The sequence below is a fragment of the Anser brachyrhynchus genome (genome assembly GCF_964034855.1).
Source record: "Anser brachyrhynchus genome assembly, chromosome: 17".
In the NCBI taxonomy this organism is placed as follows: Eukaryota; Metazoa; Chordata; class Aves; order Anseriformes; family Anatidae; genus Anser; species Anser brachyrhynchus.
This window is the reverse complement of record NC_137710.1, coordinates 51,841-77,408: the sequence shown is the minus strand read 5'-3', so window position 1 is coordinate 77,408 and position 25,568 is coordinate 51,841. Positions and strand designations below refer to the sequence as shown.

Below are 25,568 nucleotides of genomic sequence, written 5' to 3'. Positions count from 1 at the left end.
TCTTGTTTGTGGGGAAAGGACACAGCTGTGCTTCTCAAAGTACAGTCCTAGGTGGACTGTTTTCAACAGCAGGGTTTTTTTGTTTGTTTTGGGGTCTTGTTTTGTTTTTAATAATAGGTAAACAAATATATGCATACACACACATACAGATCCTAACAAAAATGATCACAAAAAATTTGTAAGTGGGATTTTTTGGAAGCAACCCACAATGTTCTGTCTCAGGGCCATTAAATTTCCAGGCAAGTGCCACACTTGAATATCCAGCAGATTAACTTATCTACATGGTTTTGTGCTTAGTATAAGGTTATTACTTGACAATTTTAGCTCCTTCCTAGTACTGTCCCCAGGTAGTCTCACCCATTATCAGTGTTGCATGAGGCTGCCTGTCACTTTAGGGTCTCTACTCACACCTGGTTGATCTTGCTATTGAGGAGGGGGAAGCTAGGCATTTTCACTGCAGGAAAACAAAGACTACACAGGAAGGAAGGGGAAGGAAAGTATAGGACACAGAAGGAAAGGAGAAGGGTTGGGAAGTCAGCACACCAGAGTATGCTGTGGAAAAGATGGGGTTAAGAGCTCTGCCATGGGAAGGAAACGGTAGGAAGTACAATGAAGCTCAGGCTGCAAGGTGGTAGTTAACTAAAAAGGTATCATTTGGGACTCTATATAGTATGTAGGCTCTTTGAGGGGGTCATAGAAGCCACTGAAGCCTTGAATCACAATTGAGTGTCACACACTTGCTGGAAGGCATCCTCATTTATGTTTGGAGCCTGCATGTTCCGTGTAGCAAAGGAACTTATTTCTGGTTTAATTTCAGGTAAAAATAATCTTTTGTCCTGAACTAGAACTATTTCAGGACCTGAGCCAGCATGATGCAAGTAGATAAATTACGTTAAATGATGTTGAATAGTCAAGATAGACCCAAGCCCATACCCTGGATCATGAAATCACAGGCTCCTCTGAAATTGAAATCAGTCATTTTGTCAGCAGAGGGCATAATTTGACCAAAAACATTAGAAGAGAGTGACTTGCAGGTATGTAACAGCTAGAGGACAGCAATCTCCATGTGCGTACATATGTATGTGATATATGTATATATGCCATTGTTGAAATCATTTGCCTCTATATGTTTTTATTTTCAATACAGCAATACACACACAAAAAAAAACCCTTCCAATCTCCTCCTTCAATTTCTTCCATCTCACAAAGATGTTTACCTGGTAATTCCCTGGACTATTCCCCACCTCTCATCTAAGTCTGTTCAACTGCACTGTAATTCGTTCACCTCAGAATTCACCCAAGAAGAGAGCATTCTCTCCAACCATCTGTATTGTATGGGAAAACACCATGGCTGATGTGCTGGGAATCCTATCATGAGGATCAATTAGCATCCTTATCTCAGGTACTATCGGAAAGCCTGGTCTGTGTGAGAAGACGGGCAGAATAATGGAAGAGCAACAGGCAAGAGGGAACTAAGCAGCACTGGCAAGTCATGTTCACTTCTCAAAGTAAATGCCCCTCTTTTGCTTAACTTGAATGTTGCACTTTTTTGGGGGGGGGTACTCTGTCTCTTCTTAGTTGTGACTTTTTCTTAATGACTAAATAGTTGCTACAAAAATATATTTGTAAGGGGAAGTTCTTTTTGTTGCTGAGGTTTTAAGTATTTAAGGAATAACTTTGTGGCAAAATTGGTCTATGGGCACCATAAACCTACATGGATCCTCCATGTAGGAAAATAAGAGAAGGAACAGAATATTCTTAATGAGATTGTGTATTACAGAAATACTTGGTACTTCTATAATATTATCTCATGTTTGCTTTAGCAACATGGGGTGCATCTGTCATACTGACAGGTGGTTATCTATATTTTGCACAGTAGTGCATGCAGAGCACAGTGCTCAGCATTTATGGGTGTTCTCTATGCCTACAAGCTCTTTACGATCCTTGTGTTAAGAGTATCTTTTAAATATGCCTGTGTTCATACAATTGGAGCCAGCCTGCCCTAAGTCTTTGTTCAGACAACAGTATACCTGAAATCAGATACCTTATCTGGATATAGAGGTTCTGTGCTTCCACAACTTAGTAAAAAAGTGTTTCTTTCAGAGTAAAGAATACATTTCCCTCTTGGGGAATGAAACTGCTGCTTAGGAAAAAAAAAAAAAAAAAAGAAAAAAAAAGGCAACAGTTCCCAGAATAAACAGAGGTTTAGGAGGCGTCTGAACCCTAATGGCAAGAAAGGAGAGCAGAGCAACACCCTCTACATAAGAAGAGGCCAATGCCTGTATGACAGTAGCGTTTCAAAATGAAAATAAGAGTTTGAGTCCTGACATGAAAAGGTGGAGCTGGAGACGATTTTGGTACCTGACACTGGTATTTAGACATTTACATAAATGAAGCTGAAGCTTCCTGTGAGCAAATGTAGCATTATTTTGGTCAAAGGACAAATTACTGAAAGAATAATTTTGCAAGAAAATGAAAACAGCATTACCTTTAGCTAGCAACATGATGATGTTACAATTTGTAGAGAAAACCCTGAAATAATTGTTAGAACAAATTCTAACAGTTTGAAAACATATCCGAAAACTTCAATATTCTGTTACATCAGAAATAGCTTTTCAAAGCAATAAAATATTTTCCATATGTAATCATCCTCTTCATTTTCAGCTCAAATAGTCCTAAAAACCCCCACAGCAAACAATCCACTGGTAAACTACAGTGCTTCTGCCTCTGCTATGCAACGCTCTTCTACAGCGTAGCAATGCTAACTGAACTCATGCAGAAATTCACTGTATTTAATTTTTTATAATTGTTAATTACAGCCATTTGTTGAACACAAGATGACCGCATGTAGGCACAGCACATGTTTCAGTGGTGAGTCATTTCAAGTTTGATTTGTTCTGTTTTCTTGACAGTCTTATTTGGTTCATGTGATATCTTTTGGATTTACAGTAAATTGTCTTGAGACTGAGATTCAGAATGCCTAATTTTATCCCAAAGCACAAGTGCTCAGTAAAGATGAGAAAATATGAGTTGCGTTAAATGTATTTGTTGTGGGGATATTGTTATAGAAAAATGACACAATCTGAAGGCAATTATATTTTTCACTCTCAAGATCTCAAGGTAGTAGAGTGATAACTTTGTTCAAAAATGTCTAGAATAATTTTCAGGTGAAACTATCACTGAAATGTATTTCATCAGAGGATTGTGAAACACTTTTTTGCAGGCTATTAAGTAATAGTTGGACAACTGTTTGTCAGGAGTTATGTTTTTGTAGTAGACCTTTCCATTAGGCAAAGTAGTGCACTAGAAAATATTTGGCAGTCTTTTCCACTGCCTGAGAAAGCTTATTAAGCAGAAGATTGAACTGGAATAGCTAGTCCTGCTCATTTAGTGGCAGTCCAAGTGTCTGCTGATGTGTTGGCCTATACTCATACAGAAAGTAGATTCATTTTCCAGGGCTATCAGTAAAAAATCTCGTATTTATAGTATTGCCTGGGGAGCTTGGAATACAGAGACCATAATTCTGCAATACTGTTGGGTTGTCTGGATGAGCAGTGTTTTTAAAGCTCCTCAAAACTTTACTGGCTATAGAAAAACTGTCAGAAACATGTCTTAAATAAGATGATGTTGTTAATGCTTGATTGAAAAAGCAGATGAAGGTGTTGGATGTTAAAATGGTCCTGAGAATATATGCACATGGATTTCCAGAATCTGATGAACGGCCAAATACAATTACAATCTAGACATGCGATTCAAAGGAAGACAGTGCATCTTAAGCAATTGTTTCATCAGCACCTATTCTGCTACAAAATTGAGAGTCTGCGTTACTCTATTCTCAGTGCTTTTCTGTCTTATATACATCAATAAATTATCTTTGAATTTTACTGTGGTTACAATGTATAAAATATTTATTTTTTTCTCAGAATGTAAACTAACATCTTTTCTTCCTATGAAATGTTAGCAAGATACAAGCATAATATGCTGTATTAAATAATGCATTTCCTATACATATATAAATATATATATTACTATGATAACAGATCACACATTTTTAAATTACAGTCTCCATTTTCCCTCCAACATAACAATATTAAGACAAAAGTACATATAAAATCATTTAGTCAACAAACAAACCTAATTTTTTTAAAGTAGATTTTGAATTAGGAAGGCCACCTTTCCAGCTGGTTACCATCCAAAGTCCATATATTCTGTAGGCTACTGTAACTGACATGCTGCATAAAGTTAAGAGGCAGTTTCACAAAATGCTACAGTGGCAGTGCCATCCATAAGTACTCACTGCCCCTGCTTTTGGTGCACTCCTCTCTTTTTCCTATGGCGTATGCTCCACATAGCTAAGATAGCTCACATTTCTGTGAAACCACCCAATAAGCAAGATAAGAGAATTTCTCATTGCTAAAAGTAACAGCTGGGAGACAAGTGGCTGGAGAGCGGCTCTGCAGGAAAGGATCTGGGGTGCTGGTCAACAAGAAGCTCGACATGAATCATCAGTGTGCCCTGGCAGCCAAGAGGCCAAACTGCACTTTGGGGTGCATTAAACACAGCATAGCCAGTCACTTCTGGTGATTCTCCCACTATGTTTAGCTTTGGTGCAGCCTCAGCTTGAATATTGTGTACAGTTCAGGTCTCCACAGTAGAAATAGGATGTTAAGGTCCTTAAAAGTATCCAGAGGAGGGCAACAAGGCTGATAAAAGGGCTGGAGGGCATGCCCTATGAGGAGAGGCCGAAGATCCCTGGTTGTCTAATCTGGAGAAAAGAAGGCTGAGAGATCACCTCGTTGTGCTACAAATTCCTGAGCAGGGGAATGGAGAGGGAGGTGTCGGTCTTTGCTCCCTGGTGACCGATGACAGGACGTGAGGGAATAGCACAAAGCTGTGCCAGAGGAGGCTCAGACTGGACATCAGGAAACATTTATTTACCGCGAGGGTGGTCCAACACTGGAACAGGCTTCCTGGTGAGGTGGTTGATGCCCCATGCCTGTCAGTGTTCAAGAAGCATTTGGACAATGCCCTCAATAATATGTTTTCATAGTTGGTTAGCCTTGAAGCGGTCAGGAAGTTGGACTAGATGATCTCTGGAGGTCCCTTCCAAATGAACTACTCTAGTCTAACTGAGTGAAGAAACAATGATGGTAATTTTTAACCTGATCAGTTTATTGCACTACCACATAGCCAGGCATACCAGCACAACAAAGCGTGGAAGGGGGCAGGGGCTGGAATGTGTGTATGTGAGAAGCAACTCCTCATGATGGTATTGTTGTCAAAACAGTTGCCTTTGAAGCTGTGGCCAATAATACATTATGCTGCCAATAATACATTTGCAGCCTGTCCATCCTGTTGAGAGAACTACTAGGTAGGAGTTTGGAAGGCCATTCAGATAAAATTCCAGAGAAATTCCCATTCTGCAGCTATTTTCAATTTGTTGAAGTGCTGTAAACACAAACATGATGACATTCAGAGCTATGTGCATCATCCAGCTGTCAGTGCTCAGCTGCTAATGTCATAGGGGTATGCATTGCTGTGTGCTGAATCATGTGGGATTACAACAGTTGCATGTGTCAGTCTTTTCTTCTTCCTCTACCAAAGCCTTACAGCAAACATCATAAAGTGCTGTATTAACGTATATGTTGGCCATATACCACCATACCACTGAAGTGTCTGTGCTAGGTTTACAGGTGACTATACCAAGTTTTGAAAAAAAAAACACTTCAGAGATCTGCCTGTTCTTTATGGTTTCAGGCACATACAGTAAGAAGTGCTACAAGGACCCTCTTGCTGCATTTCGATCTATTACTGTTTCCTAGTAGAAGAGGTATCTAGAACTGGGCAATCTGAAAGACTTTGGGGAACATAGTTTCCTTGACACTTTTGTCAGTGCATTTTCCAATGTACTGTGCAATACCATAAGCTTAGTCTTTCATTGTTGACATGGCCAGTTGATCTGCTATAACTGCTATTTTTCTGACTCTTGTGTATGGGAATAAGAGAAACATTCCCTAAGAAAGGCACATGAAATATTTAATTATTTAAAAAGTAGCTGAGGAACTGATGCAAAAAATAGTTTCTAGATTCTCTAAATTTTGCACTAGTATCATCAGTCTTTTTCTTGCTGTTTGTAAAGGGATTTCTCCAATTTAATAGTAAAATTAAAATCCTTACTGAAAAAGAGATGTAAAAAAATGTTCTGTCTTTTTTTCCTTTTGCAGTGGGTAGAAATCAGTCATGGGGTGCTCCTTATGTTTTTTCAGGTTATCAGCATTAGTTAACTGCTGTATGAATTTTCCTTTGACTGTATATTTAACTGCTCAAGAACATTTGATAAGAAAACAAAGCTTCCTCAAAATGTGCTCGTAACTTAACTCCTACAGATCTAGTTTTATTCTGTGGCTCCATCCTAGCTGTCCGTTAATGAATCAGAATAACCATCTAGAGGAAGTAAACTAATTTGCTTCACTACAAATCTTTGAAGGATTCTTTCACTGCACAGCACGATGCAAACACAGATTGTTAAAAAGGCAATTTTAAGTTTTTCATTGGGTCTGAAACAGACAATATTTTTTAGTCCAAGCTGATGACACATAAGAGAGAACTGGCATATTTTACAACACTTCCTATCTTGATTTTTGGCAATACTGTAATTATTTTTTCCTGTAACCTTTCCAGCAGTTCATGCAATATGTGCTAGATGTTTCCATAATATTCTGATTTTGATATAAACAATTCCATGATTGCTAGCTTAGTGAAGTCCTTTTTCTATTAAGCACTTATTGTGCAATTGTGGCGGTCATCTATGGTACATAAATGGAGCTGGAAGTAATTCAGTTCAGGTAAAAGACTAGATGTAGAATGGCAAGTAAGGCACAATATTTCATTGTTTAATTTTTAGATGCCCTATTTTTTGAAGGAAAACTATAGTCCCCATGAAGATAGGGGCTTTAGATTTTAAAAACAGAATGGCAAATACTAGAATGAATTCAAAGTCAGTGTCAGTTATCTTACTTTTCTTCATTAGCTTTTGCAGATGCGTTGAGCAGTTGTTCTCAGACCACAGGTCTGGTGTATAGAGTATTGGTATGCTTAAACTTGTATTTATTCCTTTTGTTCTAACTGGAATTACTGTACTTTAATGTCTCTCTAATATAGTTTAAGGAACTGCTCACTAATGCAAACTTTTCCAGTCTACCTATCTGACCTGTATTGTCAGTTTTTCCTAAGTATCTTGCTGAGCTGGACTTGAAGCTGAAAGACTCACTGTTGATCCCCAGTGGTGGGATGAGAAGTCTGAGCAATTTAGGTAGACAGATGTTCTACCAAAGAGAAAAAAATAGTTAATTGTTACAACCATATAGAAATTATTTCACAGATCAGATCCCCACTGATCTTTTAGTTCTTCTATAATTAGTCTTAAAAACGCAGTGCCGTTTTAATTTTGCAGGCAGGGAAACACTTTCTTCGCACATTTAGTTATCAAGGCAACTGTTGTGTATGTTTTCCAGTGCACAGCCTGGCATAGGTGTTGACAGCAGAATACAACTCTGTAAATATTTAAGGCTGCTGGGATTAATACCTTTAACCTTGGAGTGAGAATTGGTGTTAGCCTCACTATCTAAAAATTTAGTTGATTTATAATTTCCTTGAACAAGCCTTTAAGAAGTCCTAAACTCACATCCAAAGTTAATGCAGGACTGCAGACTGGCATATGATAGTTTTTGAAAGGAACACTCTATGAGCAAAATCGTCATAACCATTGGTGAATCTGACTGCTCACACATATTTGTTTATGTGTAATGCACACCTTGACCCAGTGAGAATTAGTCCAATGACACATTTGCAGCTGAAGATCCATTGAGAGTGTGCCTCCTGAATTTGATTTGATTTTTGTTTGTGTATCTCTGCTTGTAGAAACAGAAAAATCTAGAAATAGAGCATTGGCAACCAGCCTAATAATTCCTCAGTCTTTTACTCCCAATTTACTGTATAGTGACATTTAGAGATGTTTACATTAAAGCCAAATAAGCTCTGGCTTCTGTGGCACCTGAACAGGTTATCAGTATCTACCTCTGTCTTCAGCCTTGAGAATAAAGAGACTAAAATGGCCTGATACAATACAGTGACACAGGAAGACAAAAAGTCCTCAACCTGCAGATACTCATTCAATTACTTTTCGCAGGGTTGTGAGATATTTTGAATTTTACAGGTTTTCACTTGTATTTTAAGTGCACTGGTTTAAAGGCAGCAGTTAACAGTACTGCAGGTTTGATGAGCACCAAATATTTCAAAATTATTGCATCAATTAAATCCATCATCACTAGTATACACAAGAAAACAGCAGATCAAGCAAAGTCTTTCAAAGGCCTTTGGAAATTGACTTTTTGGAAGACAAGTATGGGTTTGGGAAGAAAAAAAAAAAAGAATTATTCCTAAATCACCTGGATTTTAAGAAGATTGGTTCCTGTAAAATAAAAGACACTTCAGTTTCCCACTAATGGACTGCAATCATCTTGTTGACTTTGAAGCTTCTTCTTGAAGATGGATATTGATGTGGATGGCTGGTAAAATATACTCCAGATCTCACCAGCAGCAGTAACCTCATTGGAATCTTCCATTTCATTTGCAGATGGTGTTTGATGGGATCTAAGAAACAAGAGTTAGTTCACAATAAGTATTAAGGTGCACAGGAAGCTGCTATTATTAGTACGTTTGCATTACTGCTGCACTGATAATGCTAACGAGTTCCTCTATGTCTGTGACCGTATTTTTTTTTCTACTTGTTACATAGTTGCATAAGTTTTTGAAGGATTTGTTGGTTGCTTTTTGGACCAAATGACAAATAAGGCATACTGTCGCTATAATAGTTGCTACCCTAATGAAAGCAATTAAATTAATCTGTCTGTACATATTCTATTACTAATTACTATTAATTCATGTCCTTGTATATTTAAGTTAGTTTGTGGTGTGTAAATACAGCACAACGTTTATGATTTGTTCAAAACTCACCCATCATTTCAGTGAATGAGTAAGTAGATGCTACCCTAGCAAACAGGGAAGATTTTTTTTTTAAAATGTGCTTGATTAGTATCCTATTGAGGATACAAATATGTAACATATAACTTGATTTTAAATATGACTAGTTTCACAGTATCATAATGCAGAGAAATTAGGTGTACCAGAATTGGTACGGAGCTTCACACTTACTTCATGCTAATGTGGAGAAATATCTTTGCCAATATGGCTGTAACACTTAGGATGAGCAGTGCCGTGAGACTATATATTGTCCATTCTGAAAAAGAAAAATGAAAACAAAAAGCAGGAGAAAGGAGAGAGGAGAGAGGAGGAGGAGGAGAGGGAATGAAGAGGAGAGAGGAGAGGAGAGGAGAGGAGAGGAGAGGAGAGGAGAGGAGAGGAGAGGAGAGGAGAGGAGAGGAGAGGAGAGGAGAGGAGAGGAGAGGAGAGGAGAGGAGAGGAGAGGAGAGGAGAGGAGAGGAGAGGAGAGGAGAGGAGAGGAGAGGAGAGGAGAGGAGAGGAGAGGAGAGGAGAGGAGAGGAGAGGAGAGGAGAGGAGAGGAGAGGAGAGGAGAGGAGAGGAGAGGAGAGGAGAGGAGAGGAGAGGAGAGGAGAGGAGAGGAGAGGAGAGGAGAGGAGAGGAGAGGAGAGGAGAGGAGAGGAGAGGAGAGGAGAGGAGAGGAGAGGAGAGGAGAGGAGAGGAGAGGAGAGGAGAGGAGAGGAGAGGAGAGGAGAGGAGAGGAGAGGAGAGGAGAGGAGAGGAGAGGAGAGGAGAGGAGAGGAGAGGAGAGGAGAGGAGAGGAGAGGAGAGGAGAGGAGAGGAGAGGAGAGGAGAGGAGAGGAGAGGAGAGGAGAGGAGAGGAGAGGAGAGGAGAGGAGAGGAGAGGAGAGGAGAGGAGAGGAGAGGAGAGGAGAGGAGAGGAGAGGAGAGGAGAGGAGAGGAGAGGAGAGGAGAGGAGAGGAGAGGAGAGGAGAGGAGAGGAGAGGAGAGGAGAGGAGAGGAGAGGAGAGGAGAGGAGAGGAGAGGAGAGGAGAGGAGAGGAGAGGAGAGGAGAGGAGAGGAGAGGAGAGGAGAGGAGAGGAGAGGAGAGGAGAGGAGAGGAGAGGAGAGGAGAGGAGAGGAGAGGAGAGGAGGAGGAGAGGAGAGGAGAGGAGAGGAGAGGAGAGGAGAGGAGAGGAGAGGAGAGGAGAGGAGAGGAGAGGAGAGGAGAGGAGAGGAGAGGAGAGGAGAGGAGAGGAGAGGAGAGGAGAGGAGAGGAGAGGAGAGAGGAGGAGAGGAGAGGAGAGAGGAGGAGAGAGGAGGAGAGGAGAGGAGAGGAGAGGAGAGGAGAGGAGAGGAGAGGAGAGGAGAGGAGAGGAGAGGAGAGGAGAGGAGAGGAGAGGAGAGGAGAGGAGAGGAGAGGAGAGGAGAGGAGAGGAGAGGAGAGGAGAGGAGAGGAGAGGAGAGGAGAGGAGAGGAGAGGAGAGGAGAGGAGAGGAGAGGAGAGGAGAGGAGAGGAGAGGAGAGGACTCTCAGTGCATTCATTTACTTACAATTTTTAAAGTAGGTATACTGCAGAAAAGAAACACATAGCCTTTGTATGCTTTATTCAAAGCTGTAATTTGAAGACACGTTAAGCCTTTAGGAAACAACTGGCAGAAACTGTGTAACTCAGTCTGGAGTGTTTTTTCCTATGGAGGACTAATCCCTGTAAAAAAGCAAAACTGCAAAAATCCAAAGCATATACCAATAAAATTTTCTAATATACCTATGAAAGTAAACAAAACTCACTCAGAGGAAATATTAAAAAGCAGACTAAGAATATACTAGAATATATGCTGCCAGTAGTAACTCTAATGTTTGTAAGCAGGTGGCCTAGTTTTCTATCAGTAATTATGAAAATAATCACTGTTTATTTTTTCCTTTCTAGAATCTACTGAGACAGTTGATCAGTACTTGTGCTCTCCTATTTTATTACCTTATGCTGAAGGCTCTTGGGCATTGTATTTCGCATTCCAGTTTAGTTGTCTTTTTTGGTACCATCAGGTCAAGCAGGACTTGAATAGCTTGACGCAGTGTAACATCTGAACTACTTAAAAGACTGAGATTGGAAGGGAACATATTTTTAAATTATTAGATCACTTGTTCATTCTGACTCCCATAGTCTCCAACCCATGCTGCATGCAGGAATGTCAGGAGTTACACTTATATCAGTATATAATTTGTCTAATTTGGGTATTACAGCTAATGTGCAGTCACATTTTTAGAGTTCAGGAATGAAGACATAGCTTCAGGATTACAGAACTATTAGAGTGTGCATAGAGAGACCAAAGTCTAACTCCATCAATATGTAAAAGCAGGTGCCCAAGGTAGTTTAAAGATAAATGAGACCAATAATGATATTCCGGTCTTCAGTTATTTGCAACTTAACAATCTCCTGAATGAAGGGATGTCTTGGAAAATGAGCTCAAGACACATAACAGTTCTCAGTGACATCTCTTGAAAGATGAACCTGCTTCACTTTTGCCTAGCCCTCTCTGTAGTTTTGCTCTGGCTTTTGTGAATTGGGATAAATGGGCTGCACTTAGCATTCAGGCTAATTCCAGACTCTGTAAACGCTTGCACTTTTTTTCAGCACCTTTTGCCACCCCTACAGTATGCCCTGGTCACTGAAACCGATTCTAGCAAGCAGGCTGCTTTCACTTGCCATTTGGTTTTACTACTTACACAAAGTAAGTAACAAATCAAAGTAAATAAATATCTTTCTGATATGCTTTCATTCTCAAAGACTCGTTTTCACATTATTTCTAAATGATTTATGCTGAGAAGTCAGTTTTGAAAAGCAGTGAGATCAGCGCAATTAGTGATTATTAGACTACATGAAAATTCTTCTTCAGGCATCTATTAGTAAGAGGCACAGTGGATCAGATAAAATGGGGGAGGAGGCAAAAGTGATAATGATTCTAGATTGTGCCAGAACAAAATTTTCCTGTTTTCACATTTTCCTTGTAATATTACCAGGCATGGAGCTACTAGGATGACTTGGGCTGGTTGTGATGACATAAAGTATCTTTGATGACCGAGCTGCATTGATGCTGAGATTTGCATGTTCATGTATCTTCTCTGAAAGGGTCTGATTCATTGTAATCTTGTTTTGATGCACACTGTCCTTCACAGCTGAAAACAAAACAGTGTGATTATATAAACAGCTTCTTAACAGATGTAATTGGGCATTACTTTGTGCTTGTAAACAGGCATATGCTTCCCTCTGGTTTACTTAGAGAACTCCAATAATCATATTATGTCTGATGCCAGAAAAATTGTGTGCTTCACCAAGTTAGGGTTCTCAGAATTTTTCTGGAAGTTAATTGTTCGTCATAAGAGTAGGTACAACTCAAGGACTGAAATGTTTTCTCCTGATCTCCTGAGGACTTTATAGCTGAGTAGAATAGATTATTGGAAAGAGCTGAGATGAACCAAAGATGCAGATGGACTACCATTTTTTTCCCCAGCTTCTTTTCCATTTTCCAACCTGTTTTGACAGGCAGGTATGTGTAGGATTGACTTTTTGAAAATGTAAATTTTGATATTTATGATACAGATGACTGGAGTATTCCAAATTGAGAGAAATTTTAGCAGAAGCTTTTACTTACTGAACAGTGGCAACAAGATGGATTAAAAACTTGTGGATGTGAGGTTTAAATTATTTTTTTTCTTTTTTTTTCTTTTTTTTTTTTTGCCACTTCAGAAATCTCCTGTGCAAATTACATGCTTTAATAACATATTGAAATGTAGAAAGAGCAAAGTTAGCTTCTTACCTCTATACCTGATAGCAAATCCTTGGGCTTGATTGATTTCATCTGAGAAAAAATACAAAATAACAAAATCCAAAGAGATGTTGAAGGTGTGGGGAGGACGGTTCTTGCCATTAAAACGAGCTAGAACATGATAGGTATAGCCATCCAGTAATTCCACCATATCTGTAGCATCTTTGATTTCAAAAAGGACAAAGCTGAAGTGGATTTGAGATGCTCCTGGGACTTGTATGGTCCAGTAACATCCTCTGCCTGTGCCATATGTGTCGGGAAAATCTGGGGAATAGATCACAGCTGTAGCAGAAGTGTAATTCCCTCCACAGGCACCAATAAGGGCTGTGAAGAACAAAGAGGAGAGCAAGAAAAATAAAAAAAGAGAAACTAGTGCAGGTTATACATTATTTATGCACAACTTTAGTACTCTTATAAGATTCTAACACTCATGTGACTTTATGGAACATACTTGCTACCCCAAAAAAGATGGCTCTCAGACTCACATTATTGCTTGGGATACATTCATCCTGGCTCCTTACTCTGAGACCTAAGTATCAATATGGAATATTGCAACTATCCTTTGTCCTTGTATGGTCCTTTTCCCACACCCCTACAGGACTGGGATCAAAGCTAAATCACTGATTCAGGGACTTCCCCATTTCTATCAGACAGATAGGTAGATTAGTAACTCTCAGTGTTGACTCATTTAAATCCTTTCCCAGCTTTAATGAAAAAAAAATAAATAAGTCTTCACAGGATAGCCGAGGTTGGACAGGGCCTCTGGAGACGAGTTCAATTCCCCTGTTCAAAAGAAGGTCAAAGGAGAGCACTTTGTCCAGTTGTGTTTTGAGTCTCCAAGGCTACAGATTGGCAACCTCTCTGGGCAACTTTTTCCACTGTTACCCTCAAGAAAAAGAAGATTTTCTTTATGTTTAAATGAAATTTCCTATATTTCAGTTTGTGTCCATTGCCTTGTCTATGCACTAGATACCACTTAGAAGAGTGTGGCTTCATCTTTACACCTTCCCATCAGGTATTTATACACATTAACTCCTACCCCAAGCCCCAAAGACTTCTTTTCTCAAGGCCAAATGATCTCCCCATATGAATGATGCTCTAATTCCTTAATAATTTCTTTGACCTTTTATATGTATTTTTAAGCATTCTCTCTCCTGATCTTGTCTAACTAAAGTTTGACCATACCTTCACTAAGTAACATGAACAAGTGCCTGTTATGACGTTTAAGCAAAAATCTTTTCAATTTGTTGCTAGTGTTATCTTGAGAGTCAAACAAGTATGTGCCCAGTGACTTTTTATATTCCTTAACAACTGTCCAGATTCCCAGTGCAAACTTATTCATCAATGAATCTAGAGAAACTCTAATGCCAACCGACTTGATGCATATATATGTAGTATATCAGTACAGCTGTATATATATTGTGTATTTAAGGGATATATATATATATATAAAATATAACATATATATAACATATATACATTATATATATAATATATATTACATAATAATTTATTTCATGACCAAATTGTTTGGATCAGAGTTATCACTCCCCCATATCATAGCCTGAAGTTCTGAAGGATCAAAATAGAATTCCCTCTGAAAGCCTAATTGAAGTCCTGTAATAGTGGTCTGTGAGAAAGGAAATACAGGAACTGAAGTGTTTTGATGTGTCTCAGTTTTCACAGGCCTCTCAGAAAGAGCTTTGATAAATACAAATTAAAAGGGAGTTGGGGGAATGAGCAAAAGTAGAACATGTATGCTGGAAAATAAAGTGAAAACACTTCACTTTTTTCTGGAGCAAGGCCTGATCATAACAACAAACCTTACACTTCAGTGCTGCACTATGAAAGACCCCATAGAGAAACTGAAAGAATATGAAAGAAGAATTGAAAGAATGTGAAAGATCCCACAGAGATACAAAGCCCCATAGAGAATCTGTGTTTGGCACTTACTCCAAGCTAAGAGAGCTGGTGATTTAATTGAGTAGACAGAATTGCTTGAATAGATTGAATTGATAGAATTGAAATTTGACAATGAGATATCATTTGCAAATAGCTTATAGGCATTGTTATATTTGGCTGTGCTGTTTGTAACTACCGAACCAGAAGGCATTCTTCAAACCAGCAATATTAACTATGAATGCTAATGACTAATGCTCCACAAAGCACAGCATTCCCCATATGGAATGAAAATGCTTTCCCTCTCTCAGTTCATTCTGGTTCATACCAGAAAATATATAACTGGTTCATACCAGTTCATTCATTTCTGGTTCATACCAGAAAAGACAATGCAGGTGCTCAGGGTAACACCTTGCTGAGCCCTTGGCCATTCCAGAAAAGAAAAACTATGAAGGATACCTCTAACCATGACAAATCTGGGAGGCCAAGAGCAGAAGGAAACAAAGGATATAGCAGTATGAACCTACGTGCTACTACAATATTGAAAGCAATATACAACTCCAATACTTCTTTTCATATCTTGGGGAGAAGTTGGAAGTGAGGGAGTAGAATGACTAATTCCTGCTCTAAGTGAAACATCTTTCTGTCCTGCTAGATGGAAACCAGAGTTTTAGAGTGAGGAGGTGGAAAGTTGTGTATTCAGAGGCTGGAAAATCATGCTGCTTTTAGTGACAGAAAACTTATAACTTGACTTTAAAGGTAGCTAGAGGTAGCTAACACCAAAGGCAGTTGAGATCTGAGAAGCAGTGATGTATCAGTACATACTGTGGACTGTTCTAGTACCCCCAACTAAACCGGAAGCCTGTACAGCAGCCAGACAACCAAGTACTCACACTGTCAACCAGTTACATTATACAGCTGGTGCTGGTATGTTTACTGAAAGGTGTAGTAGAAAGGAGGATTTCATAATATAAGAAATGATGAAATCAGTGGTGATCATAACAGCAACCTAACTTGTTTGTACTTTTGCTGTACACACCTCCCAATCTCAATTGTATTACACTGCTTTGTATTATGTAACAAGGTTATAGCAAGTCTTGTCTGGAAAGGAAAACCAAAGTGTTTTCATAAAAATAAGTTGATTTTGATGGAAATTTTATTTGAGGTGTGTCACTTGATTACATATCTGCTCTCTGGTAAGATCAGTTCTGAAGAAGTCTTGTTGTGACATGCTGTTTGTGATAGCTGAGGCAGCACCACTTCTGGGGAAGTAAGAGACACTGGACCATGAGTCAGTTGCCCGAGCAAGCATCATTTCTTGGAAGATCTGTTTCACATTATTAATGGAAATGAATTTTATATGTAAGTGGAAAGCAGCTTTATTTTACACTGAATTTAGGTGCTTTGCTGTTTTCTGTGCAACAGTTCGCATTGCCTTTAAGCCCTTTCCCCTCATTTGTTCAGCATTTGAAGCCTGTCCTTTGGGAAAACCCCAGCCTGTTTCAATACTTACTGTCAAAAAGAATGACTCTGCCATCCCCACCACAAGGCTGAGTATGGTCTCCAAAGCAAACACTGTTGCATTCCGTACTGGCTGCCTCCCCGTATCTCCAGTAGTCAGGATTATTGCCACAGAAACAGGCATAACCTGATTCCATGCCTGCAAACTTTGACAACAAAGATGCATAAGGAAGGGAGGGATATTTAAAGGAGCAACACCAGGAGGCTGTATGAGCAAGAAAGCTGGCAGCAGATTATGTATGCTTTGGAGAAGTATGTTAAGTCAGCAGTCAGAGGTCCCATCACAAACTCTATTTGTTTGATCTGTTAGAATCCTACTTAAAACTAGAAAGAAAGCTGGAATGAAGCACAACTAGGGCACCCTGTCAATCACAACTGCATAAGCAAACATACTTTCTTCTGGTATCCAAGTTATTATTAATTGGTTGCTTGCCCAAATTGCTCTGGATGCAGAGAGAGAGCTAGGTCTCTGGGAGTGGGAGTGAAACATTAGACCATTTTAACATTTAAAAATGGAAGAGAAGGAAGAAAAGAAAGAAAGGAAGGAAGGAGGGAAGGAAGGAAGGAAGGAAGAGAGAGAGAAGAGAAGAGAGAGAAAGAGAGAGAAAGAGAAAGAGAAAGAGAAAGAGAAAGAGAAAGAGAAAGAGAAAGAGAAGAGAAAGAGAAAGAGAAAGAGAAAGAGAAAGAGAAAGAGAAAGAGAAAGAGAAAGAGGAAGAGAAGAGAGAAAGAGAAAGAGAAAGAGAAAGAGAAAGAGAAAAGGAGAAAGAGAAAGAGAAAGAGAAAGAGAAAGAGAAAGAGAAAGAGAAAGAGAAAGAGAAAGAGAAAGAGAAAGAGAAAGAGAAAGAGAAAGAGAAAGAGAAAGAGAAAGAGAAAGAGAAAGAGAAAGAGAAAGAGAAGAGAGAAAGAGAAAGAGAAAGAGAAAGAGAAAGAGAAAGAGAGAGAAGAGAAAGAGAGAGAGAGAGAGAGAAAGAGAGAGAGAGAAAGAAAGAAAGAAAAAGAAAGAAAGAAAGAAAGAAAGAAAGAAAGAAAAAGAAAAAGAAAGAAAGAAAAAGAAAGAAAGAAAGAAAGAAAGAGAAAGAAAGAAAGAAAAAGAAAAAGAAAGAAAGAGAAAGAAAGAAAGAAAAAGAAAAAGAAAGAAAAAGAAAGAAAGAAAGAGAAAGAAAGAAAGAAAGAAAGAAAAAGAAAGAAAGAAAGAAAAAGAAAGAAAGAAAGAAAAAGAAAGAAAGAAAGAAAGAAAGAAAGAAAGAAAGAAAGAAAGAAAGAAAGAAAGAAAGAAAGAAAAGAAAGAAAGAAAGAAAGAAAGAAAGAAAGAAAGAAAGAAAGAAAGAAAGAAAGAAAGAAAGAAAGAAAGGCAACAGAGGGCTCTAGGCATAAATGTTTTGTCTTTGAAAACATTTTGTAAATGTACATCAAATAAATCACCTTAAATTGTTGACTTCGGCAGGAACTAATGCATGTTTGGATAGTAAGTTTATTGGAGGTCTCGCTGGTGCCAGTCAAAGGTGGTGGCTCTCCATGGTCTTTGTAACACCCTAGATTCCCTGGCACTGGCAAAAATAACAGACAACAGTCATTCTAAAGGTTTTCCTAAATACACCCAAGACACAGACCACTTTATCTACCACTTTGTTACTAAGCAATTCCTGTTACTCTAAGCTAGATCCTTGCCTTGTTTTACAAATACGCCCAGGGATAAATGACAGGTGATGAAACAGCCTCACATCTACTTAGCAATAAACCTATAATAAAATACTCTGCAATATGTAAGCTGTAGGAGTACAGACAAGATAACCGTCTGGTTCATTTCTCGTAATAGAAACAATGGGGGGGTGGGGGGTACTAAGTGGGTTCAGAAGTTTTGTGTTTGGGTTTTTTACCTTTTTTTTTTCTTTCAACTAGGATCATGTACATTATAACAATGTAAATTAAACAATGTTTTCCATCAGATCTTCAAAATAGTTACATTCTAAAAAATTTCTAAACACAGTATTTGAGAAAGGAAAACTAAATTGTTTTAGGATGGAGTTTGGTAAGTTTTATGGGAGGGGCTGTATATTTACATGAGAGATTCCTAATATATAAAACTAAAAATCTGATATGAATTCTCAGTATTTTATAGTATGTATGTAGAGATTTACTATGAGCAAAGCTGCTTAAAAACATAAAACAAACAAAAACAACAACAAAATAGCACATCTATTTATACTGTTTTGATACAATGTTTTGAGGCTCTTTGATCACACTAGGCAGTCATAAAGAGAGATTTTCCCCTTCAGTGCATGATTTGTCTTCTATTTTTCTTTTATTATTGCACTTTTCATCAAAACACTGGAATTTAGCTACTACTACTAGAGACAGTATGTGTGGTCCAATAGACTGCTGTGTTAATGGCATAACGTTATCCCCTAATTGTCATGTCTGCTAAAATACTTGGAATTAATAGAAATAGAAATTAGAAATAATAGAAATATATAAATAGAGATAGAGATAGAGGTAGAAATAATAAATAGAAAGAAATAGAAATAGAAATATAGAAACAGAAATAGAAATAGAAATAGAAATAGAAATAACGGAAATGGAAATAGAAATTAATATACAATTCATTTGGAAGGGACCCACATCTAGTCCAACTTCCTGACCACTTCAAGGCTAACCAACTATGAAAACATATTATTGAGGGCATTGTCCAAATGCTTCTTGAACACTGACAGGCATGGGGCATCAACCACCTCACCAGGAAGCCTGTTCCAGTGTTGGACCACCCTCGCGGTAAATAAATGTTTCCTGATGTCCAGTCTGAGCCTCCTCTGGCACAGCTTTGTGCTATTCCCTCACGTCCTGTCATCGGTCACCAGGGAGCAAAGACCGACACCTCCCTCTCCATTCCCCTGCTCAGGAATTTGTAGCACAACGAGGTGATCTCTCAGCCTTCTTTTCTCCAGATTAGACAACCAGGGATCTTTGGCCTCTCCTCATAGGGCATGCCCTCCAGCCCCTTTTATCAGCTTTGTTGCCCTCCTCTGGATACTTTTAAGGACCTTAACATCCTGTTTATATTGTGGAGACCTGAACTGTATTCAAGCTGAGGCTGCACCAAGGCTAAACATAGTGGAAGAATCATCTCTTTTGACTGTCTGCGTATCACCAAGTTCTACAGTCAGGGCTTTTTTTGCCCTTGCCAGATTGACAAGGATTATTATCATCCAGCTAACCACTACAACTTTGTATGGTGTGTGATGTGATCATAGAATCGTAAGAGAGTTTTCCTTAGTTATGATGCCTCTGACCTCTCTCTTGCTAACAGCTTGCAGCACAGTACTGTTTCAGGTTCTGACTTATTTATAGTTTTGTTGTTGTTTTTTTTTTTCCAGGAAAGGGAATACCCAGGTTTTGGTTTTGTAGCCTCTGATGTTTGATAGCACATGGATTAGGTGTTTTGTGGCTCCTTTTGAATTAGCCATTTCTTAAACAGGTGGCCATTTCCTCCATCAGATAACCTGTGTTTTAGTAAACTGACTGCTTCTGCATTACTGTATTTTCACATAAATATAGTAAGAATGGAATGGCAATCCTGAAAGTATCTTTTCATTGGATTCTGGAAGTCCCATTTCTGACTTTTCTCATACATGTCTATGTGCAACAGGCATTGAAATAATGGCCTAAATTCAGACCTTTCTATTTGTCTAATTCTAATAAAGATGTTCTCTTCCCTATTCTTTTGGTTTAGCATATACTGAGCTTGTGAACTGGTGTCAGCCTACCATTAATATCTGAATCATCTTGACATCTGGAACAGCAACAGGTCTGAGAACTTCGTCCCAGACTTAGACTATGTTGCTCATGGCAGTTTCCTCATTGTGAAGAAGACAGTTAATATAACCGGTAGTGACCAGCAACTATAGTGGTGTGCATATGCTTATACTCTTAAAGAGGATGATTATAGTATTATAAAGAAGAATGAAAGAAATTATGAAGGTGGGAAGAAAAAAAATAAAGTTTTTTTTTAATAATTAGATAATTGTGCTTCAAATGTTGTTGACAAAGTATTTTTTTTTCTAAGAATGATACAATTTCAACAGTAAATGCTTGCATATATTTATATCTTGGATATGTCTTGCGGCAATATGCTTGTAAGTACTGTTAATTCAAGTTACAGCCTGATTTAACATACCTTTGGAAATTTTCATTTGCAGCCCCACCCCAGCTGAGTACAAACAGACAGGTAACTCTCAAAAAGCTCAGTCTTCCATACAGAACATGACTTCACTGCCCAGAAAATGCTTCCTAGTCACCAGTCTAGTGCATTTTCCTAGGAGACCTGGGATTTTCAAAACCACATAGTAAAATTTTTTTTTTTGGGGGGGGAAAAGGAGCTTTATTGGTGAGAATCTTCATCCATGTCTCCAGAGGATCAATTCTCCCATGATCTCCATGCTAAGAAAACAGACTCAGCCATTTGAAAACTTCATATATTGCATACCAGTTGGGTAACATCTTAAAGCTAATCAGCCTCTTTAGTGTTCCAGTGGTATTTTAACTTTTTCATGTTTAGCTAACAAAATTAGTGTCATGGGATTTGATATAAACAGTCATTCACGGAAAAGCATTAATCTAGCCCAATACTGAAGAGCAGGTTCCAAGCAAATGCATAGTTCTTCAAATTACTTAGACAGGGAGCTGAATATGACCAAGAGTGTAGTGGGCAGCAAAGAAGGTCTGCAGCATCCTGGTCAGTATTAAGATGAGCACAGCCAGAGATCAAGAAAAGTGATTTTTCTTCTACTCAGCACTTTTTAGGACCACATCTAGACTACTGTGTCCAGTTTGAGGCCCACCAGTACAAGAAACGTTTTGGTTGACTGGAACAAGTTCAGCAGAGAGCCAAGATGCTCAGAGAGCTGGAGCACTCACCCTGTGACAGGAGGCTGAGGGAGTGGGACTCGTTCATTCTGCAATCTGAAATGTTCAGACTGGATATAAAGAATATCTTTTCACCATGAGGACAGTCACCACTGGAACAGGAGCCCAGAGAGACCATGCAGTCTATGTTTGGAGGTTGCAAGGAAGTTGTCAAGATCTGACTAGCTAAACTTGGTCTAACCTGTTCAATTGAACAGCTTGGTGTAATCTTAGAGCTGGTTCTACTTTCAGCAGGGGACTGGACTAGATGATGTACTAACGCCCCTTCCAACCTATGGTATCTCACAATCCTATGTGTATGTATTAAATATAAATCAATGGAGAATCAAAATGTTTCTTAATAAGTAGCAACTGAATAATTAGTCTGACCTTCAAAAATTTCCAGCATTATCTTTTGCCTTAATTTGGTCTTACTGTTTAGCTTACTAAAGAAGCTTGACAAAAATGTGTTAGTCAATGTACTGTGATTAATAGTCATGCTGATCAGTGATGTCTTACTGTTACATTGCCTTCTCCTGTTTGTATCTAGTTCTCCTGTGCTTAAAAGGTCACTTCTTTTGTGCAAGTATGCTGTTTTTCTTTTATGCAGTACCTGACACAATGAGGTCCTGACAAACACCAGAGCTTCTGGATGCTACATGTTAAGACACATATTAAAACATATAAAATTAATGCTTTTGAACTCAAAGCCATGTTTCAGATGTGTTTATCCAGTGGCCTGAAGATCCTCCTAGTGAAATGGTAGTATATGCCAGAATACTCTCTCAATATGTAGATCTTGTGTGAGATACTCCTTTGTTCTTGTGTTAAAATGTATATATCAGTCTTACCAAGTGATCAGTACAGCTCTGTACAACTACCCTGGCTCTTCCATTTAACACTTTATCAAATTTATTATATGACACACGTGCACACAGGAAATAAGCTTACAGTAATGAAATCTTTTTGTGGTAAGAGACACATGTGGGCCATAAACACCGAGGTGCAATTCAGCAAGACAGTGAGCCTTACTTACTTTTACCTTTAGTGTGCGTATGCTCTTATTTGAATTTCAGTCTAACCTCATTGGAAAAGAGACCAAAAAAGCCAGGAATAGCTGCAGCGTTGAAAATAAACCATCTAAATCATTCAGACATAGCTATGCATTGAATAGTTCATATAAGATACACATGTTCTCTGAGGACTCATGGCTGCCTTTTTGCCTTTTATTTTGTTTATATCGACTCCATCAGACAAGACATTAAGAAAAGGAGAGGAGAGGAAGAAAAAGAAAGTCTAAGCTCCTAGTGGGGCAACCACCGTCTTTTGCATTTATGACCATCCATTCTCAGCTAACATTGCTAAATTCTATACAGTGTGTTTACATGTGCATAATACATTTCTGAATTAAGCATTTCATGTTAAATATTACTGAACAAGACATATGATACAATCACTGTCTATGAAAATGTCTTAACCGTAGATTCCTAATTGTTACAGTGAATCACTGTATGCAAATGTCTCTAGATAATAAAGAAGCTTCATATTGTTGGCATTGTACTGGTATTATGTAGATATAGCTTATAGGTACATTATACTCCAGATACTTGTATTTTCTAGTAGTAAACATAATCATGTAAAAGAAGCTTATATGAGACAATTTTTTACTTTCTAAAATTTTCAAATGGGCTTTTTTTACACAACTGCTTTTTTACTCTATCATAAGACCCAGTTTTGTTTTATGTACTCCACAAGTTAGTTTTGATGGTCCTATGATTTATCATCATGCCTACTGAAAACAGAAAATATGGTAAAGAATAAAAGTTTTTTTGACTTACACAACTTCATTAACCATAAGGTTTGTATTAAGACTTGGAAGGACTTGCAATGTACAGTTTGCTTTAAGTTGCTGTAATTCCTTTCTCTAGTATCCTGTTTCAGTGCAGTGCTTGAAGCAGCTGCTGCTGGTCAAAAGGACATTTTGTAAATATAAGTCTGGATTATCTTTGCAAGTAAATGTCCAAATTTAAATCCCCAGTTCCCCACCACAGAGAAAATGATTGAGGCTTGTTTTAAAAGGATTCTTTGTGTAGAACAAATGAAGTGGAGAGAATTTGCCTTCCAGCTTTTTTACTGGTGTCATATCCAGAGATTTTGCAAAATCTGTGGTCTTTAAAGAAATGCAAATTCTTTAATTTGAGACCTAAACAAATGTATTAATTATAAGGACCATGCCTCTTAGATAGGCCTTTGTAACTTAGAAAATGATAGTAAGATGTCCTCTGAACAATGAGCATCTGAGTGTCAAACAATTTTGTGTTACTTAAATTAGATTCCTTAATCTGCATTTAAGTCTAGGTAAAAGTCATCTGACAGGGTCACACTTACATATATGTTTGCCTAACTTGAAGATATGAATCATTTGCTCACATTCACAAAAAGAAAAAAAACTGTGGACAAAATAATAATAATAAAAAAAATCACTTTAGATCTATTTTGCTTTGTTTGGTTTTGTTTCCTTAACTTCAAGTAAGAAATGTACTTCTTTCACTCAGAAGTATTCCTACAGAAAGACAACTTATCTGATACTTAACAGTATACACATAAATGATCTCTTAGAAGTAGAGCACAGAGAGCAAGTAAAGGCATTAATGATTAGACTCAATAAAACGTTAAGTTATGGTTGCTAATATTTAGGCATATGTTAAAAATGCCATTCTTAGGCATTTATCCTGGAGCCTTCAGGAATGAAAATTTGGGAATATATTGACATGAACCATGGAAAAAGAAATCGATTTTGGACAAGTTAAGTAATATAGTATATTAATAATAATAAATTCTGGAAGGAATGTTCAGGTGAATAGCTTGTGAATTATCTGTTTAAAAAAAAAAAAAGAGAAAAAAGGAACAAAGTTGTGTTTCTGGATTAACAGCAATTCTAAGTATATGCACCTGAAAAAAACAGAATTCTAGTATAACTAACAAGTAGCCATCTTTTCCCTGTGTCACTCATACTGTCCTTATTTCTTTCCAACAATTCTGTTTGTGGTCTGTTACACACATTAAACTAATGCCATTCATTTTACAAATGACTTGCAAATGATGGAGACATATGTATCCTTTTGAAAAGTTCATTAATCATTTCCTATTAATTTTTCTCCTCTAGACTTTACTAAATGAATGGCCTATTTCTATGGGTTCAGAAAACTAGCAGTACTTCATAAGTTTTGAGTGATTCTCTGTCTTGTATTTTAATGTAAATAATATAAGCCAGTAATTCTGAGAGGAGATAAAGAACATAGCAATGGAGGGACAACTATACAGTAACCTTGTCATTAACTCTAGAGATGTTAAAAATACTGCTTAGTTTGCAAATGAAAATAAGCTGACTGGTCTTGGAAAATCACTACCCACTGCTGTATAACTGCCAGTCTCTGTTGAGCAGAGATGTGGGCCTAAAATAATTACGTGGTTCTCTTACTTCGGCAGGATGGAATCTCACAGTATTTCCAATATATTCCATCCTCATGCTCTGCAATGTAGCACCACGGGCTGACATCTCCATCGGGGTTCCTGGGAGAGAAAAACTGAGAAAGTGAGTGAAAAATCAAATGTTTTCAAAGACTGTATTAAATATATTAAACCTGAGTTTCACCGCTGTTTTTTGTTCTAATGCCTACTGAATATTTAACCTGTTGAACTTACATGCCAGCAAAAATGAAAAAGCCAACAGGATGTTCAAATAACTTTGGTTATTATAGTATGCAGCAAGCATAAAAGGCTAGTGATGTCTAAAATATAACTTTTTTTTTCTTTAACTCTGAAAGGTGCAGAGCTATTTCTGGACAGTACTGACAGAGAGGAAGATTTTGAGCACCATGTCCTGTGTACAGGTTCCTTAGACTCCTAAACTTGATTTCTGCCTCAGTACAAAGTAGTCCAGAAGCCATCTTTCTGTGTATAAGGACAAAAACATTTATCTGATAAAGTTCTGAGGAAGACTGAGGTCTGAGGAAGTTCTGAGGAAGATTGAGGCAGGTGATCTCCATGGGTGACTCTCTGCTGAAAAGTATGGAGGCACACATCTGCCAACCTGACCTCTTGTCTAGAGAGGCTTGTTGCCTGACAGGGGCTTGGATAAGAGTCATCATGGAAAGGATGCCAAAGCTTGTCCATGAGTCAGACTATTACCCTCTTCTGCTTTTCCATGTGGGTGCTAATAACACCAAAGGTAAGTCAGAAAACATCAAGCAGGACTTTAGAGATCTGGGCATGGTGGTTAAGGGTCTGGGAGCCCAGGTCATTTTTTCCTCAATACTTCCAGTGAGGGCGAAGGATGGGAAGAGGTCGAGACAGATATTCCAAGTTAACTGGATGCACCACTGGTGTTGGCAACAGGGATTTGGCTTCTACAGCCATGG

The 25,568-nt window shown here is 38.3% G+C and overlaps 1 protein-coding gene across 1 annotated transcript in view; it reads right to left on the bottom strand.

Annotated features, from left to right (window-relative positions):
• Positions 1-8,152: 8,152 nt before the first annotated feature.
• The window catches only part of KREMEN1 (kringle containing transmembrane protein 1), a 68,311-nt gene continuing 50,895 nt past the window's right edge, over positions 8,153-25,568 (bottom strand). The window contains exons 19-25 of the mRNA XM_080560240.1: positions 24,629-24,720; positions 17,671-17,795; positions 16,240-16,393; positions 12,819-13,151; positions 12,019-12,177; positions 9,214-9,298; positions 8,153-8,652 (exon numbers count right to left, since the gene is read on the bottom strand). Of these exons, the coding sequence (XP_080416366.1) occupies positions 8,490-8,652; positions 9,214-9,298; positions 12,019-12,177; positions 12,819-13,151; positions 16,240-16,393; positions 17,671-17,795; positions 24,629-24,720 (1,111 nt within the window). The 3' untranslated portion in view covers positions 8,153-8,489. The remainder of the gene's footprint in view (positions 8,653-9,213; positions 9,299-12,018; positions 12,178-12,818; positions 13,152-16,239; positions 16,394-17,670; positions 17,796-24,628; positions 24,721-25,568) is intronic.